Source organism: Macaca fascicularis, chromosome 1 (genome assembly GCF_037993035.2).
Source record: "Macaca fascicularis isolate 582-1 chromosome 1, T2T-MFA8v1.1".
Taxonomy (NCBI): Eukaryota; Metazoa; Chordata; class Mammalia; order Primates; family Cercopithecidae; genus Macaca; species Macaca fascicularis.
This window is the reverse complement of record NC_088375.1, coordinates 40,474,774-40,492,096: the sequence shown is the minus strand read 5'-3', so window position 1 is coordinate 40,492,096 and position 17,323 is coordinate 40,474,774. Positions and strand designations below refer to the sequence as shown.

At 44.2% G+C, this 17,323-nt stretch overlaps 1 protein-coding gene and 1 pseudogene across 1 annotated transcript in view; both read left to right on the top strand.

Moving 5' to 3' along the window:
- Window positions 1-3,049: 3,049 nt before the first annotated feature.
- Window positions 3,050-7,236, top strand: LOC123575485 (natural cytotoxicity triggering receptor 1-like; annotated as a pseudogene).
- Window positions 7,237-8,529: 1,293 nt separating this feature from the next.
- Window positions 8,530-17,323, top strand: part of SHCBP1L (SHC binding and spindle associated 1 like) — a 48,637-nt gene continuing 39,843 nt past the window's right edge. The window contains 6 exon segments of the mRNA XM_005540186.3: window positions 8,530-8,667; window positions 8,782-8,865; window positions 8,867-8,905; window positions 8,907-9,002; window positions 9,005-9,400; window positions 10,637-10,786. Of these exon segments, the coding sequence (XP_005540243.2) occupies window positions 8,530-8,667; window positions 8,782-8,865; window positions 8,867-8,905; window positions 8,907-9,002; window positions 9,005-9,400; window positions 10,637-10,786 (903 nt within the window).

Sequence of the window (17,323 nt, the reverse complement as noted above, 5' to 3'; positions counted from 1 at the left end):
AGAGTTCTATGCTATCTTATATCCCAGGTGTGATAACTGAATGTAGTGGATGCTGTGGGATGCTGCCCCCATCTCCATTTTAGGATCACGACATTCACTCTCCCAACTGCTGGGAGTGTTGGCTGATGAAGACTCACACGTGAGTCCCTCTCTGGGCATTCATTTCAGCTAAAGGGAGCTGCCACAATCAAGGTTATGTCTCCTCTCTACAGGCAGTCCATATCCAATGACTGGCAGATGTAAAGATACAAAGCCCACTCCCTTGCCTTAATGTAGGACAGTTTTGAAGGGCCATCCCAGTTCAGAGCTTCCAGTAGGAATTGCTGAAGACTCTGTTACAAATGATTTACAGTTCAATAACTCTGGCCATTTCTGCTTCCCTCATTCCCTTACAGGTGTCATTCTCAAAAGCATTCCCCTGTATTCTCTTTCTGAAAATCATTGCTTCAGAGTCTGCTTCCCAGGAAACCCAGTTTAAGAGTTAGTGGAAGATAGACTATAAGATGATATTTTGGTGCTGGCCCACCTGCCAGGCAGCTGTCAATAAGGACACTGTCTTTGATAGTTTAAATACTGATAGCTCCTAGTGTGCTATGCAGGTGCAATTGCCAAAATCTTTTAGTCAGCAAAAGGGAAGGGAATGCACTGCTGGTGTACTGTTTTCAGGAGTCTGAGAGGTTTTGTGGAAGTAGTGATTATAAAGACAGTGTAATCAAACGGCTCTTTCTGGGTAATATTGACTTTTTGGCAAAAGAGAAAGGAAGGCTGAGGCAATTAATCATGAATTTAAGGTGAACTGTGGAAGCTAGAGGGCCTCTACTGCAACACACAAAAATGACTTTCATTTCTTGCTGAGGGGGAGGAAAAAAAAGAGTTCCAGGTTTTTATGAGGGTAATAGAGTTGTAGAGAAGGTTGAGTTCTTAGCCTGAGCAGGAATGACACACCAAAATCAGGTTCTGATTGGGAAGGAGTAAGATGCTGAGATGTTACAGGAAGATCTTGGTTGATGCACTTGAAAATATTGAATCCTCGGATTCCCCTGTACCCTCTGGGCTCATATCTCCTCATAAAAGGGTAGAGTCTCCTGTACCTGAAGATGATGCATAGGCTTCTGCTTCTGAAGATGATAGCCACCACTTTGAGGATCTACTCCTGGCCACTAATCCAATAAATAGGGTTAAGACACAACATAACTGGCTGGGGAACTGCTAAAGTGGCTAAGGGAGAAAAATAACTATACCCTGAAGGAGCTAGTCAATATATTCTGGCAGGAGCTGGGATAATTTATATGGGAATGAATGCTGAGGGTGCTGGAGCAGGGGTGGGACATAAAATTGAATAAGGGTAAGTTTATCAGTAAGGCTAGAATTCAACTTCTTAACATAATATATGTGACTCTTTGTAATATGGCTTATGCATATCTCTACAGCCTGAGTTTTTGTCCCAAATTGTCCTCTCTACTCCTGTTATATTCAGCTACCTAGACCAAGTTCTTTTACCCCTGAATAAAGCCACTAACTACTCTCTCTGCTTAGAATATTTACCTTACTCCATCCCCACATTCTGTCCCTGCTTTAGGTGCCTACAGTTTCCTTCTCTTTCATAACTCAGCCAACCTGGGAATTTTATCTGCTAACAGAAGTAGAAATTAATTACATCTTTTTGGGAAACAGTTTGGCAATAATGAGAACATTAAAATGTTTCTACATCTTGACTCAGTAATCCCACTTTCCCCTAGAGGAATATCTGAAATATAAGCAAAAGCTTATGCACTAAGATATTCAAAATGGCATATTTGATGCTATAGAAATTAATGTAGCCCAAATGCTTGAAAATATAATGTTATACAAATTATATTTATACCAAGAAATTACACGGCACTCTTGAAAATTATGTGTTTAAGTAATTTTTAATGATATGAAAATCCTTATCTAAATAGAAAAACAAACTATAAAATTTAATATGATCTAAACTTTGTAATAATGTTATAGAAAAAAAATACTGAAAGAAAATATACCAAAATCTAGTAGTAGCTATTGCTGAGCATTGGAATTACAGCTCATTTAAGTTTTCTTCTTTCTTATCCTTTCCTGTATTGTCCAAATTGGCTCAGGGTAGAGGCATTGCTTTCATAATTAGTATAAAGTAGGTCGTCAGCAAAGCCTGAGTCCTGTCTCTTGCTCTCCTCTGCAGACAGCATGAGCTTCACCACTCGCTCCACCTCCACCAACTACCAGTCCCTGGGTTCTGTCTAGGCGCCCAGCTATGGCCCCCTGCCAGTCAGCAGCACAGACAGCATCTATGCAGACGTCTGGGGCTCTGGTTCCCAAACCTCCGTGTCCCGCTCCACCAGCTTCCAGGGTGGCATGGGGTCGGGGTCCTGGCCGCAGGGATGGCTGGGGGTCTGGCAGGAATGGGAGGCATCCAGAACGAAAAGGAGCCCATGCAAAGCCTGAACCACCGCCTGGCCTTCTACCTGGACAGAGTGAGGAGCCTGGAGACCGAGAACCAGAAACTGGAGAGCAAAATCCAGGAGCACCTGGAGAAGAAGGGACCCAGGTCAGAGACTGGAGCCATTACTTCAAGACCATTAAGGACCTGAGGGCTCAGATCTTCGCAAATACTGTGGACAATGCCCGCTCATCTTGCTGCTGATGACTTTAGAGTCAAGTATGAGACAGAGCTGGCCATGCACAGGCTGTGGAGAGTGACATCCAGGGGCTCTGGAAGGCCATTGATGACACCAGTGTCATTTGGCTGCAGCTGGAGACAGAGATCGAGGCCCTCAACGAGGAGCTGCTTTTCATGAAGAAGAACCATGAAGAGGAAGTAAAAGGCCTACAAACCCAGACTGTCAGCTCTGGGTTGATCTTGGAGGTAGACGCCCCCAAATCTCAGGACCTTGCCAAGATCATGGCAGACATCTGGGCCCAATATGATAAGCTGGCTTGGAAGAACCGAGAGGAGCTTGACAAGTAGTGGTCTCAGTAGATTAAGGAGAGCACCACAGTGGTTACCACTCAATCCACCCAGGTTGGAGTTGCTGAGATGACGATCACAGAGCTGAGACGTATAGTCCAGTCCTTGGAGATCAACCTGGACTCCATGAGAAATCTGAAGGCCAGCTTAGAGAACAGCCTGAGGGAGGCAGAGGCCCACTATGCCCTGCAGATGGAGCAGCTCAATGGGATCCTGCTGCACTTGGAGTCAGAGCTAGCACAGACCCGGGTAGAGGGACAGTGCCAGGCCCAGGAGTACAAGGCCCTGCTGAACATCAAAGTCAAGCTGGAGGCTGAGATCACCACCTGCCACGGCCTGCTAGAAGATGGTGAGGACTTCAATCTTGGCGATACCCTGGACAGCAGCAACTCCATGCAAACCATTCAAAAGACCACCACCTGCTGGATAGTGGATGGCAAAGTGGTGTCTGGAGACCAATGACACCAAAGTTCTGAGACATTAAGCCAACAGAAGCAGGATACTCTTTGGGGAGCAGGAGGCTAATAGAAAGTTCAGAGGTTTAAAAAAAAAAGCTATAAAAGTTATTTTAGATTTCTTGCTTCTGCTCCAGCCATGTAAGATGTGCCTGCTTCCTCTTTTCCTTCTGCCATGATTGAAAGTTTTCTGAGGCTTCCCCAGAAGCCAAGCAGATGCCAGCATTATGCTTCCTGTACTGCCTATAAAACTGATGGTTCTAGGAAAGATGTTATAGACAAATGAGAATGATGCCATCCCTCAAAATGTTATAAGGACATTTGGTTAGGGACTATCTGGACAAGTAGAATGGATGGATACTGGCTGGATGAAGGAAGAACATTCTGGAATTTAGGGCTAAGAGTTGAAGGCATTGAAAAAAGAGACTTGGTACTTGAACCCTCATCCTGCCTGACATCTTATCCTGCAAACTTCAAGAAGTTGACTACACCATGAGAGTCAAGCCAAATTTGGGAAGTGAGAAAGAGACAAGGCTTTTCTGTCAAGAAGAGGGACAGGGGCTGTGCATGCTTCACTTTTCAGGAACACGTGGAAGAGTGGGAAAAACTCTTCCACCCCTTTCTTCTCATATAGCACAGAGTAGTTTGATGGTGACAAAAGAGAGAAATCAGCCTGGGCACAGTGGCTCACTCCTGCAATCCCAGCACTTTGGGAGGCCGAGGTGGGTGGATCACTTGAGTTCAGGAGTTGGAGACCAGCCTGGGCAACAGGGTGAAACCCTGTATCTACTAAAAGTACAATAATTACCCAGACATGATGGTGCATCCCTATGGTCCCAGTTACTCGGGTGGCTGAGGCACGAGAATCACTTGAACTGGGGAGGTGGAGATTGCAGTGAGCCAAGATCACACCACTGTACTCCAGCCTGGGTGACAGAGCAAGATTCTGTCTTGGAAAAAAAAAAGAGAGAGAGAGGGATCCTTTTCTACTATTGCGCTTTCATCACTCTAATTGTTGCTATTGTTATTCATCTCCCAAGAGTATATGGGAAATCTACTTCTCACTCAGTCCATCCTCTTGTACCTGCAGGGAGACTCTCCAACGTTGCTCACTGTTTTGAATTAGCACATTTCTTTGCAGTCCCCCGTATCCACTAGGATACATTCCAAGGCCCCAGTGGATGCCGGAAACCGTGCATAGTACCATACCCTATATATGCACCAATTACTTTTTTCTTCTTAACAATTTCACAAATAGAACATCTGTTCTTACCGTAGATCTTCACAACATTAGTAGAGAATTTTTTCTTTTTTTTTTCTTTTTTTTCTTTTTTGGAGACAGAGTCTCGTTCTGTCTCTCAGGCTGGAGTACAGTGGCGTGATATCAGCTCACTGCAACCTCTGTCTCCTGGGTTTGAGTGATTCTCCTGCCTAAGCCTCCCAAGTAGCTGGGACTACAGGTGCCTGCCACCACTCCTGGCTAATTTTTGTATTTTTAGTAGAGATGGCATTTCACCATATTGGCCAGGCTGGTGTTGAACTCCTGACCTTGTGATCCACCTGCCTTGGCCTCCCAAAGTGTTGGGATTATAGGCATGAGTCACCGTGCCCAACCCTTATTAAGTCTTTAAGTGGGAAGCTTTTCTTTTCACTTTTATTTTATTTTATTGAAACATTATAACTGATCATTGAAGAAGATAGTGTTATCATTCCATTCTGACAAAACCAATTAACTTATCCAAGCATGTGCATGCTGTACACAGAAGAGCCAAGGTTAAAAAGTCCCTATTTTTACTTATTTTTTTTTAGATTCAGCAGATACATGTGCAGGTTTCTTATATGAGTATATTGTGTAATGCTGAAGCTTGCACTTTTAATGATCCAGTCGCCCAACTAGTGAGCATAGTATCAAATACATAGTTTTTCAAGTCTTGCCCCCCTCCTTCCCTCCTCCTTTTTGGAGTCCCCAGTGACTGTTGTTCCCTTCTTTGTGTTCATGTGTACCCAATGTTTAGCTCCCACTTATAAGTGAGAACATGTGGTATTTGATTTTCTGTTTCTGTGTTAATTTGCTTAGGATATTGGCCTCCACCTCCATCCATGTGGTTGCAAAAATCTTGTGCCTTTTAATGGCTGTATAGTATTCCATGATGTATATGTACCACATTTTCCTAATCCAATGCACTACTGTTGGGCACCTGGGTTGATTCCATGTCTTTGCTATTATGAAGTGCTCCAATGAACATATACGTGCATGTGTCTTTTTGGTAGACTTACTTATTTTCCTTTGGCTATATACCCAGGAATGGGATTACTGGGCTGAATGGTAATTCTATTTGTAGTTCTTCGAAAAATCTCCAAACTGCTTTCCATAGTGGCTGAACTAATTTACACTCCCACCAACAGTGTGTAAACCTTCTTCTTTGCTCCACAATCTCACCAGCATCTGTTAATTTCTGACTTTTTAGTAATAGCTATTCTGACTGGTGTGAGATGGTATCTCATTGTGAAATTCCCTATATTTTTATGATTCTCAGGCAGTATCATGGGTCTGTATACTGACCCATGCCCTGGGCATGACTTCCACATTGCAGAATTGACAAGTTGACCCAGAAATGCATTTCGGGCTGAGCAGACAATTATCAGAGGAGCTGGCTAGACCACAGCTATGGTCAGATGTGTCATAGGGACCATGGCCTTTCTGTAGGCTCATGTTCAGAGGTGGAGAGGAGATGTGAACCTTCTTGTGAAAAAAGTCAAAGTGAAAGCTGCCCCGTGGTGATAGGTGCTGGGCCTCACCCACCAGATCCTGTGCATCTCCTGGCCTGCTGGGCTCAGTCTCCACCCCGCTGCTTGGCACTCGCCTGGCAGAATCTGAGTGACGCCTTCTACACTCCCTGCCCTGCTCTGCCACTGGCTGTGTCTGAGTCAGAGGATCAGTACTCAGCAGCAGACTCTCCCAAAACCCATCATCTGGGCTGAACCCAGTTTCATGATTCCAAAGGCAAAGCCGGTGACCATCTGTCACCAGGGAAGTTCTGGGGCTGTTGAATACCAGCTGTGCTTTGAAGGAAGCCTTTCTGCCATGGAGAGACCAAAACCCCCTGAACGGATTAACAAAGTTGAATTCCACATCCTGGTCACGACCTCCTGCACGGCAGGGCTATACAGCTGTTTCTATCTGACTGGGAGCTCTGGTCAGGGGCCAGTGACTCTCTGGATCTGGTGGTAACAGGAGGGAAGATCCAGTCGCGTACAGCGCAGATATGGGAATCTCCAGGTGGAGTTCCCCGTGGGCCCTGTGACCACAGCCCACAGAGGGACATACCGGTGTTTTGGTTCCTATAACAACCATGTGTGGTCTTTCCCCAGTGAACCGGTGAAGCTCCTGGTCACAGGGGACATTGAGAACACCCAGACCCCACCTCTTCTGGCTCTTGGGACACCTACCTTTTAACCACACAGACGGGACTCCAGAAAGACTGTGCCCTCTGAGACCACACTGCCCAGAATCTCCTTCAGATGGGCCCAGCTTTCCTTGTCCTGGTGACTCTGGTGTGACTCCTGGTTGAAGACTGGCTCAGCAGGAAGAGGACTAGAGGGCGAGCCAACAGAGCTTCCACTTGGGAATACAGGAGAAGGTTGAGAACACAAAGACCTCTTGAAGAATGACCAAGAAACGCAGTGGCCATGGGTGGAACTGAAAGCTGATCTTGAGCCTGGACGGTGGGAGCTCTGTGTTGGACCCAGGGAGAAGGGAGTCATTGCAGGAAAAAGGGACAATGGCATTCCATTTGTCAAAGCATCCTGGAGAAGAAAGGAGGTCAGAGAAACAAGCTAAATTTCTTTGGGAGGCAAAAAACAAGAAAAAAAAGTTGTTTTCAAAACTCAACTTAAGTATCCCTTCTTCGGAGAAGAAAGGTCCTTTTCTCCTATATATATTTTATATATATATTTTTTTCATGTATATATACATAAATATAAATTATGTATAAATAAATATATATGTTTATTTATGTACATATACATAAATAAAAGCATGGTCCTTACCAAACACAATCATCTACTGACCCACCTGTATCTTTCATTAGGATTATGAGGGCAGGGATTTGGTCTTTTACCTCTGTGACTGTGGCATCTATGAATTGTGTGGCATGTAACAGATTTCTAACAAATATTTGCTTTTTGGAGGAAAAGGGAGCTGTTGCTGTTTTTAAACTTTGGACCAGGACAGGGGGTCTTTATTATACAGAACCTAAGAATTAAAAAACCCATAATTTATCAAAACAAACTTTTTTGAAGAAACACTAGAGTAAAACTTTTTCGTGTGTGTGTGAGTGAAATATGCAGAGTTAGTATCGTTATAAACAAAGTCCAGGACTCAACGAAAGGAATAAAGTAAGAACAGAGTGGAAACATGAGGCATGTTGTAATTATTCCCTAAACTACAGTAACATGATATTAATATTTTCCTCAAAATAAACTCAGAATTTAACATAGTGTTCTTCCAGACGAGTGTGAAGGCAGGCAGGTGTTTTCCCAGTGCTGTTCTCCTTGGGAGCTGTCAGCTTCAGTGCACTATTTCACAGCTAGACTGTAAACAAACGTTAATTCCAATTGGCTCAATATACATTCAACAGTAAAATACCAGAAGTGAGTGGTCTCTGTTGTTCTCCAAAATGTGGGATCTTGAACAGACTTTTATCGTGAAAATGTTCATAGTTTGCACGTATCACTCCCAGCTGGAAGTTGTTGTCCAGTTTAACAGTTACATAATATAATCTTTTATGTGAGAATTTTCAATAGCACAACAGAGACAAGAAAACAGACTAACTTCTTGGTATTACCACATCTTGGCGACAAGTGAGAGTCCTGTTTAAAATGTAAAGGAAATCTTATTTGGTGAATCCTGTAATAGGTGGGGGCTGAGAGGGAAATCTAGGTTGCTGGATTTGTCACTAGGGTGTCCTCTACTAATAACCAGAGGGTTCCAGTTAGTGTCACCTCCCAGTATGAAAATAAATTTTCTTTCAGGCTTCGTTTGTGCAATTACACGTGTGTGGAGTGGCAGGTGGCGCCTTTTTTTAGGTCCTGATGACCTGGAGGGTGACTCGTAATCACCCTGAAACGTATGAGGACCCTAAGGAAACCTCCCCTGGGGGAGAGAAAGGGCTGGGGTTAGAGCCAGTGCGTTGGGGCTCGACTGGCACCTTCTGGTGTGAGCGGCACCTGGTGGGGGTTCCACACGGAGCCGCAGCCAACAGTGCCCGGGCCCCCCACCCCTGTTCTGAGCCCAGGCACTCCGCTCTGAGCAGCGCGCCCCCAGCACCCTGACCGCCTCCGCAGGACCCCGCGCTCTACCCCCAGGCCCCGCGCCCCCTAGCGCTGGGCCGCGCCCCACATCCCTCCCCGAGCCGCAACACCCCACCGGACCGGACTCCCTCGAGCCGCCGCTCGTTGCGGGCCTGAAGCGCAGCGCACCTACTGGCCAGAGCTGCCGAGGGCGGGAAAAGTGGCCAACGGCTGCGCAGGCCCTCGGGCTGCTGAGGAGATGGCGTCGATGGCGTCGGCCTCCAGGGCCTCCGTGCCCGCGGACTCATTCCGCACCATCAGCCCGGGCAGGCGAGGCGAGAAGGCTGCCTCCGCTGTCCCCGGGGACACGGCGGCCGCGACCACCCTGAAGGGCACCGCGATCCCAGTGCGGTCGGTGGTGGCCTCCCCTCGCCAGGTGAAGGGGAAAGCGGGCCGGGAGGCGGCCAGGCTGCGGCTCCAGCGCCTGCCCGCGGCTCAGGCCGAGGACCCGGGAGAGGCGGCCGAGGAGGAGGAGGAGGAGCCCCTGCCGTCAGTGCCTGAGGATGAAGAGGAGGCTCAGCCCCTGCCCCCAGTCTGCCTGTCCCGTATGAGGGGGATGTGGCGGGACGAGAAGGTGTCGCTGTATTGCGACCAAGTGCTGCAGGACTGTAAGGTGAGCGGATCCAGGACAGGAAGACGACGGTCAGAAGCTCGCCGGGGCCTGGGGGCAGGCATCTGGGGCTTCCCTCGGAGGCGGATGGGGGTCCACAGGGCACAGCGAAAACCTGCGTTTCAAAAAATTAAATGGAGTCAACCTGTGTAGAAAGTTCACCTTGTTAGAGGTGCCCGCGTCGTGCCCTAGAGGAGTTAAGGTTCGAGTTTCCGACAAAATTCGTCAGTTAACGGGACAGCCCTAAGAGAATTTTCTGAGAGCTCCTAAAAGATGAAGCTATATTGGCCTTATCATTGCACAGGCATGAATCTTGGTACCTTTATTTAACAGTTTCTGCCCAAACATGAGCAAGATCACTTAGCCTTGACTTTTACACTAGAATGCTAGAAATTAAGAGTACTTCCCACTCAGCAGTCCACGAGGTGGCATGATATATATATATATATATGTATGTGTGTGTGTATATATATGTGTGTATATATGTGTATATGTGTGTGTGTATGTGTGTGTATATATATATATTATTATTATTATTATTTTTTTTTTTTGAGACGGAGTTTCATTCTTGTTGCCCAGGTTGGAGTGCAGTGGCGCAATCTCGGCTCACCGCAACCTCTGCCTCCCGGGTCGGGTGCAAGCGATTCTCCTGCCACAGCCTCCCGAGTAGCTGGGATTACAGGCACGCGCCACCACGCCCGGCTAATTTTGTATTTTTTTTTAAGTACAGACGGGGTTTCTCCAGTTGGTCAGGCTAGACTCGAACTCCCGACCCCAGGTGATCCGCCCACCTCGGCCTCCCAAAGTGTTGGGATTACAGGCGTGAGCCACCGTGCCTGGTGGCATGATTTTTTTAATATAGAGAATACGTATCTGATAAAACGGAATAGAGCAAATATTTCGTGTTTCTAACCTAGTCTTTTAAGTTGTAGCAGAAGAATTTGTGTACCTGCATATTCATTGCGGTGATATTTATAAAAAGTTGAAAATTCAGACTAAACAATAACTAGCTGTCTTATCTATGAATTATTCCAGTGAATAGATCTCTTTTAAGTTTAATTTTTTGTTGGTCATGTTTTCCACTAGATGTGGTTTCAGTTAAAATCTGTAACTTTCCAGGTCGTTCATTATTTAAGGCTATATTGGTTCCATTTGAAAATAGAAATCAATAAAAAAAAAACAGGTAAAAATCTATAATTTCATATATTTATACATAGATACATTTTTTTCTCTTATTAGGCAGAAGATGCTGATGAAGTTATGGGTAAATACCTATCAGAAAAATTAAAGTTGAAAGACAAATGGCTTGGAGTCTGGAAAACTAATCCCAACGTATTCTTTGTGAAATATGAAGAAGCTTCTATCCCTTTTGTTGGTATACTGGTTGAGGTAAATAAATTTTATTTGATCTTTGTTCTTTTTGAATCAGTTTTTTTCAAAGACTAAAATATGACTATTATTTGGAGATTGATACACAAGAGTTGACACATTTTACTTCTGTTTTAAGTCTCTGAGAAAATAGTGTAAAAAGAAGGTAAGGGGAATATTAGTGCCTATAAACCATTATTATTAAATGGAATCTAGTAGTATCAGACAATATTTATTAGCCTAGTTTTTGCTCAAATAATGTAAAAATAACAAAAGTGCATTTCTTATAAAATTAGTAATTTAGTCTTTAACAAACTTGGGACTTCTTTTTCTGTCTTTTTCCTTTAATCTTCATTTATCTGAATTATGAAGTTTACTTCAGATGAGGAAAGAAAACGAAATGGATCAGAAAACTATTGGCAAAATTTGAAATTTTTTTCCTTTGAAAAGTACCCTTTTTCGGGAGACTGAGGCAGGAGAATGGTGTGAACCCAGGAGGCGGAGCTTGCAGTGAGCCCAGATTGTGCAGCCTGGGCGACAGAGCAAGACTCCGTCTCAGAAAAAAAAAAAAAAGAAAAGAAAAGTACCCTTTTAGTATAATATCTTCCAAGCCTTTATCTGATAAGATTTTTCTTTTTTTTTTTTTTTTTTTTTTTTGAGACGGAGTCTCGCTCTGTCACCCAGGCTGGAGCGCAGTGGCACGATCTCGGCTCACTGCAAGCTCCGCCTCCCGGGTTCAGGCCATTCTCCCACCTCAGCCTCCCGAGTAGCTGGGACTACAGGCGCCCGCCACCTCGCCCGGCTAGTTTTTTGTATTTTTAATAGAGACGGGATTTCACTGTGTTAGCCAGGATGGTCTCGATATCCTGACCTCGTGATCCGCCCGTCTCGGCCTCCCAAAGTGCTGGGATTACAGGCGTGAGCCACCGCGGCCGGCCTTTTTTTTTTTTTTCTTTTGAAACAGAGTCTCGCCCTGTCTCCCAGGCTGGAGTGCAGTGGTGTGATCTCGGCTCACTGCAACCTCCGCCTCCCGGGTTCAAGCGATTCTCCTGCCCCAGCCAACTGAATAGCTGGGATTACAGGCACATGCCACCACACCCAGCTAATTTTTTGTATCTTTGGTAGAGACGGGGTTTCACCACGATGGCCAGGCTGGTCTTGAACTTCTGACCTTGTGATCTTTAGTAGAGAAGGGGTTTCACCATGTTGGCCAGGCTGGTCTCGAACTCCTGACCTCGTGATCTGCCTGACTCAGCCTCCCAAAGTGCTGGGATTACAGGCATGAGGCACTGCGCCCAGCCCTAATAAGATTTTTCTTTGTTAGGCCTGTAGGGTAAACATTGTGGCATGTTTGATTCTGTTAAAGGTCAATTATCCTTATATAGAAATTAATATTTATAATCACAAATGGTACCCTTGCCCCAGATAGATAATTTAAATCTGTATTTTTGGATACAAGAAAAACTTATGTAACTCATTATGTTATACACTACTTGAAAACAATTTTAAAATATATGTTCTATGGAAAAGTCAGTGTCAGTTTCACAGATAAAGAATGGCATCTGGGTGTGGTGGCTCATGCCTGTAGTCCCAGCACTTTGGGAGGCCAAGGCAGGTGAATCACTTGAGGTCAGGAGTTTGAGACCAGCCTGAGCACCATGGTGAAACCCCCCCATCTCTACCAAAGAAAACAGGCACACACCTGTGGTCCCAGCTACCCAGGAGGCTGAGGTGGGAGGATCACTTGAGCCTGGGAGGCAGAGGTTGTAGTGAGCCTGGGGGACATAGTGAGACCCCATCTCAAAAAAAAAAAAAAAAAAAAGAATACCATATTTTCAGTCATAGAGATTACAAAGGAATGTAAAAGATTCTTGGGATTAGTTAATTTTTCAATAAGACTCTATTAGTTAATTTTTCATTAATACTCTGTTTCTTTTTTTTTTTTTTTTGAGACTGAGTGTGGCTCTGTCGCCCAGGCTGGAGTGCAGTGGCCGGATCTCAGCTCACTGCAAGCTCCGCCTCCCGGGCTTACGCCATTCTCCTGCCTCAGCCTCCGGAGTAGCTGGGACCACAGGCGCCCGCCACCTCGCCCGGCTAGTTTTTTGTATTTTTTAGTAGAGACGGGGTTTCACCGTGTTAGCCAGGATGGTCTCGATCTCCTGACCTTGTGATCCGCCCGTCTCAGCCTCCCAAAGTGCTGGGATTACAGGCTTGGGCCACCGCGCCCGGCTAATACACTGTTTCTTTTCCTTTTACTTTTTTTTTTTTTTTTTTTTTAAGATAAAGTCTCACTCTGTTGCCCAGGCTGGAGTGCAGTGGTGCCATCTCAGCTCACTGCAACCTCTTCCTCTTGGTTCCAAGCAATCTTCCCACCTCAGCCTCCTGAGTAGCTATGACTGCAGGTGTGCACCACTGCACCTGGCTAATTTTTGTATTTTTAGTAAAAACGAGATTTCACTATGTTGGCCAGGCTGGTCTTGAACTCCTGACCTCAAGTGATCCACCCACCTAAGTCTCCCAAAGTGCTGGGATTACAGGCATAGCCACCATGCCCAGCCAGTAGTACTCTGTTTTTTAGAGGTTTTCTCATCTTCAGACTTTGAGTAGTTTTACCTAGATCTTTCACAACTTCTCTGGATTTTTTTTCCTTTGGATAAAAATGGTTTTCATCTGGCTTTGTGTTTTTTTTTTTTGTTTGTTTGTTTTAGCAGTATAAGTTTGTGGGGTTTTTTTCAATCAGGTTTTATGTGGAAGCTTAACATTAAAGCAGAACATTTCTGATTGAAATAGATGATGGTGTCTTAGCATCTCTCTCAATACCTCATGACAGCCCCTACACTCCATAAAACTTTTCAAGATCTCTAAAGTTCCATGGAAACTCAGTGGATTAGGTTACCTGTAAGTTCTATCAATTTCTAAGGTTTTACCTGCAATACAGTGATTATTTAATCTGTCTCTGCCTTGCTTGAGAATCTGTGAGGGTCTAGTAATGTCCTCTAAATGTTAGGAAGACAAGATGAAACATGAGAACAGAGGTAAAAGAAGAGCAGTATATTGGCAGATTCTAATTCTTTTGTGGCAGAAAAACAAGGGAGAGCAGCTCTTGGGACATCTTAAAATAGTGCTGCACAATTAATATTGTTGTTTTATCTGACTCTCCTTCTTTAGTCTTACTTCAGTTGAAGTATTAATAATGCTATATAATGCTCTTTGTTCTGATTTCACAATAATTTATTCCTATGGACCCCCAATCGCTTTTTCTTTAGATGCTATATTAGTTTTCTATTGCTGCCACAGCAAATTACCACACTCAGTGGCTCAAACAATACAAATTTATTATCTTACAACTCTGTAGGTCAGAAGTCTGACATGGGCCTAACTGAGCTAAAATCAAGGTATATGCAAGGCTGCATACCTTTATGGAGGCTGTGTGGGAGAATCTGTTTCCTGGCCTTTTTTAACCTCTAGAAGCAGCCTGCATTCTGTGGCTTGTGGCCCTCTTCCTCCATCTTCAATGTCCTTCTCACATTGCATCTTTCTGGTTCACTGCAGGCTAAAGAGGCAGTCCCCTTTTAACAGACTCGTGATTAGAATGGGCCCAACTGGGTAATCCAAGATGACCTCCACATCTCAATGTCTTTAGTTGTAATCACTTCTGTGAAGTCCATTTTGCCATGTAAGGTAACTAACATATTCACAGATTTCCAAGGATTAGGGCATGGATGTCTTTGGGGGCCATTATTCTGCCTAACATGAATTCATAACAATAACCAACCAACAAATAAAAAACTTAGAAACATAGTGTTGACTCCTGAACAGTGCAGGACCCTGCACAGTCAAAAATCCGTATATAACTTTTGACTTCCCAAATACTTAACTAATATCCTACTGTTGACTGGAAGCCTTCCTGATATCATACACAGTTGATTCACACATATTTTGTATGTCATAAATATGATAAACACTATATTCTTACAATAAAGTAAGCTAAAGAAAAGAAAATGTTATTAAGAAAATTGTAAAGGCAGGGCACAGGGGTCCATGCCTGTAGTCCCAGCATTTTGGGAGCTCAAGGCAGGATGATCGCTTGAAGTCAGGACTTTGAGACCAACCTGGGCAACATAGCAAGACCTCATCTCTACTAAAAATTTTAACATGAGCTGGGTGGTGGTGCACACATATAGTCCTATCTGCATGGGAGGCTGAGGCAAGAGGATCACTTGAGCCCAGAAATTTGAGAGCAAGACCCTGTCTCATAAAAGAAAAATCATAAGAAAGAGAAAAATGTATTTACTATTCATTATATAGAAATAGATCATCATAAAGATCTTCATTTCTGTTGTCTTCATGCTGAATAGGCTGTGAAGGAGGAAGAGGAAGAAGAGGAGTTGGTCCTGCTGTTGCTAGAGTAGCAGAGGCAGAAGAAAATACGCATATAAGTGGACCAATCCAGTTGGAACATGTGTTGTTCAGGGGTCAACTGTACTTGATTGGAAGGAAATCTAGCATATCCTTAATTTTGGTTATAAAATGGTCCAGAAATTAAGAAAATTTTTTATAACTTCTGCACAAAGCAGTTTGGCAAAATATATCAAGAACTTTAAACTAGCACTTTATTTCTGGAAATTTCTTCTATGAAAATCAGAAATGTGGAGAAACATTGTTTCTTGGCCTTTTGCCTAAGATCCAAGTGTAGAAATGCAGAAAAGGATTTAGGTGTTAAGGTGATCATGGTGATTTTTTTTTTTTTTTTTGAGTCTGAGTCTCGCTGTGTCACAGTGGCACGATCTCGGCTCAATGCAGTCTCCAACTCCCGGGTTCAAGTGATTCTCCTGCCTCAGCCTCCCAAGTAGCTGGGATTATAGGCGTGAGCCACCACACCTGGCTAATTTTTGTATTTATAGTAGAGATGAGGTTTCACCATGTTGGCCAGGCTGGTCTCAAACTCTCGACCTCACGTGATCCACCCGCCTCAGCCTCCCAAAGTGTTGAAATTACAGGCGTGAGCCACCGCGCCCAGCCACTTGGGCTTTTCTTTGCATCATATATTCTAGACGGGGTACTAGAAGAGCTAACAACCTGGAAACATCAACATGTGTAAAACAGCAACAACAAAAAGCAGAATGAAGACAGGAAAATTATTGTACTTGAAGATAGAAAAATAGAAATTATCAAATCTTAACACCATAAAGAAAATAGATTTAAAAGGACAGAACCTCAGGGACATGTTGGACTATAACAAAAGACCTAGCATTCATGTCTTCAGAGTTCCAGAAGGAGAGAAGAAAGAGGGAGGGCTAAAAAATATTCAAAGAATGGCAGAAATTTACCAAATTTGGCAAAAGATATAAACCTACAAATTTAAGAAGCCAACTTGAGAAGCATGGTTAAGGGTGGGAGTACTCCCACTGAGAAGAAGGGAATTGCATTAAAATTTACTGGTACTGAATGTTGGGATCCTCTATCTTCTACCCTCCAACTGTGCTTCTAGAACACAGGCAACTAAGGCATATCCCTCCAGGAATAAGTTTTGAAATATTTTTGTATGATCATGTGTTAAAAAAAGAAAAGACTTAATGATACTGACTGACCACAGAAAGAGACTGGGTGGATCAACCAGTGAAGAGGAGATGAGGAGGAGAAGAAAGGAAGAGAGAAGAGAGATGGGGGAAGAGGTCAGTGGCAAGAACAGAAGAAAGCAAATTGTCAAATTGTAAAAGTTTCTCAGAACCAAAGGACATACATTTGTAGACTGAAAGGGCCCACTTAGTGTCCAGCACATAGTGAAGTTTGGGAATACTGGGGCCAAAGAGAAGGTTCAGTAAGATTCTGGAGAGAAAAAAGATAGGTTTATATAAAGAATCAAGAGGTAGAATGGCATCAGACATCAGATCTTTACTTTTTTGTTTTGTTTTGTTTTTGAGAAGGAGTCTCACTCTGTCTCCCAGGCTGGAGTGCAGTGGCACAATCTCTGCTCACTGCAAGCTCCACCTCCTGGGTTCACGCCATTCTCCTCCCTCAGTGTCCCGGACTACAGGCGCCTGCCACAATGCCTGGCTAATTTTTTGTATTTTTAGTAGAGACGGGGTTTCACCATGTTAACCAGGATGGTCTCGATCTCCTGACCTCGTGATCCTCCCACCTCAGCCTCCCAAAGTGCTGGGATTACAGGTGTGAGGCACTGCACCCAGCTTTTTTTTTTTCTTTTTAATACGGAGTCTTACTCTGTTGCCCAGGCTGGAGTGCAGTGGTGCAGTCTTGGCTCACTGCAACCTCCACTTCCCAGGCTCAAGCAATCCTCATGCCTCAGCCATGTGCCACCATACCCAGCTAATTTTGTATTTTTGGTAGAGACGGGGTTTCACTATGTTTACCAGGCTGGTCTGGAACTCCCGGCCTCAAGACATCCTCCCGCCTCGGCCTCCCAAAGTGCTGGGATTACAGATGTGAGCCACCTCACCCAGTCCAGACTTTTTGAAAGTAATTCTTAGTTTTAAAAAGCTATGAAAATATATTTTCAAAAGTTTTAGCTAAAGTGATATCCTACCGTATAATTTT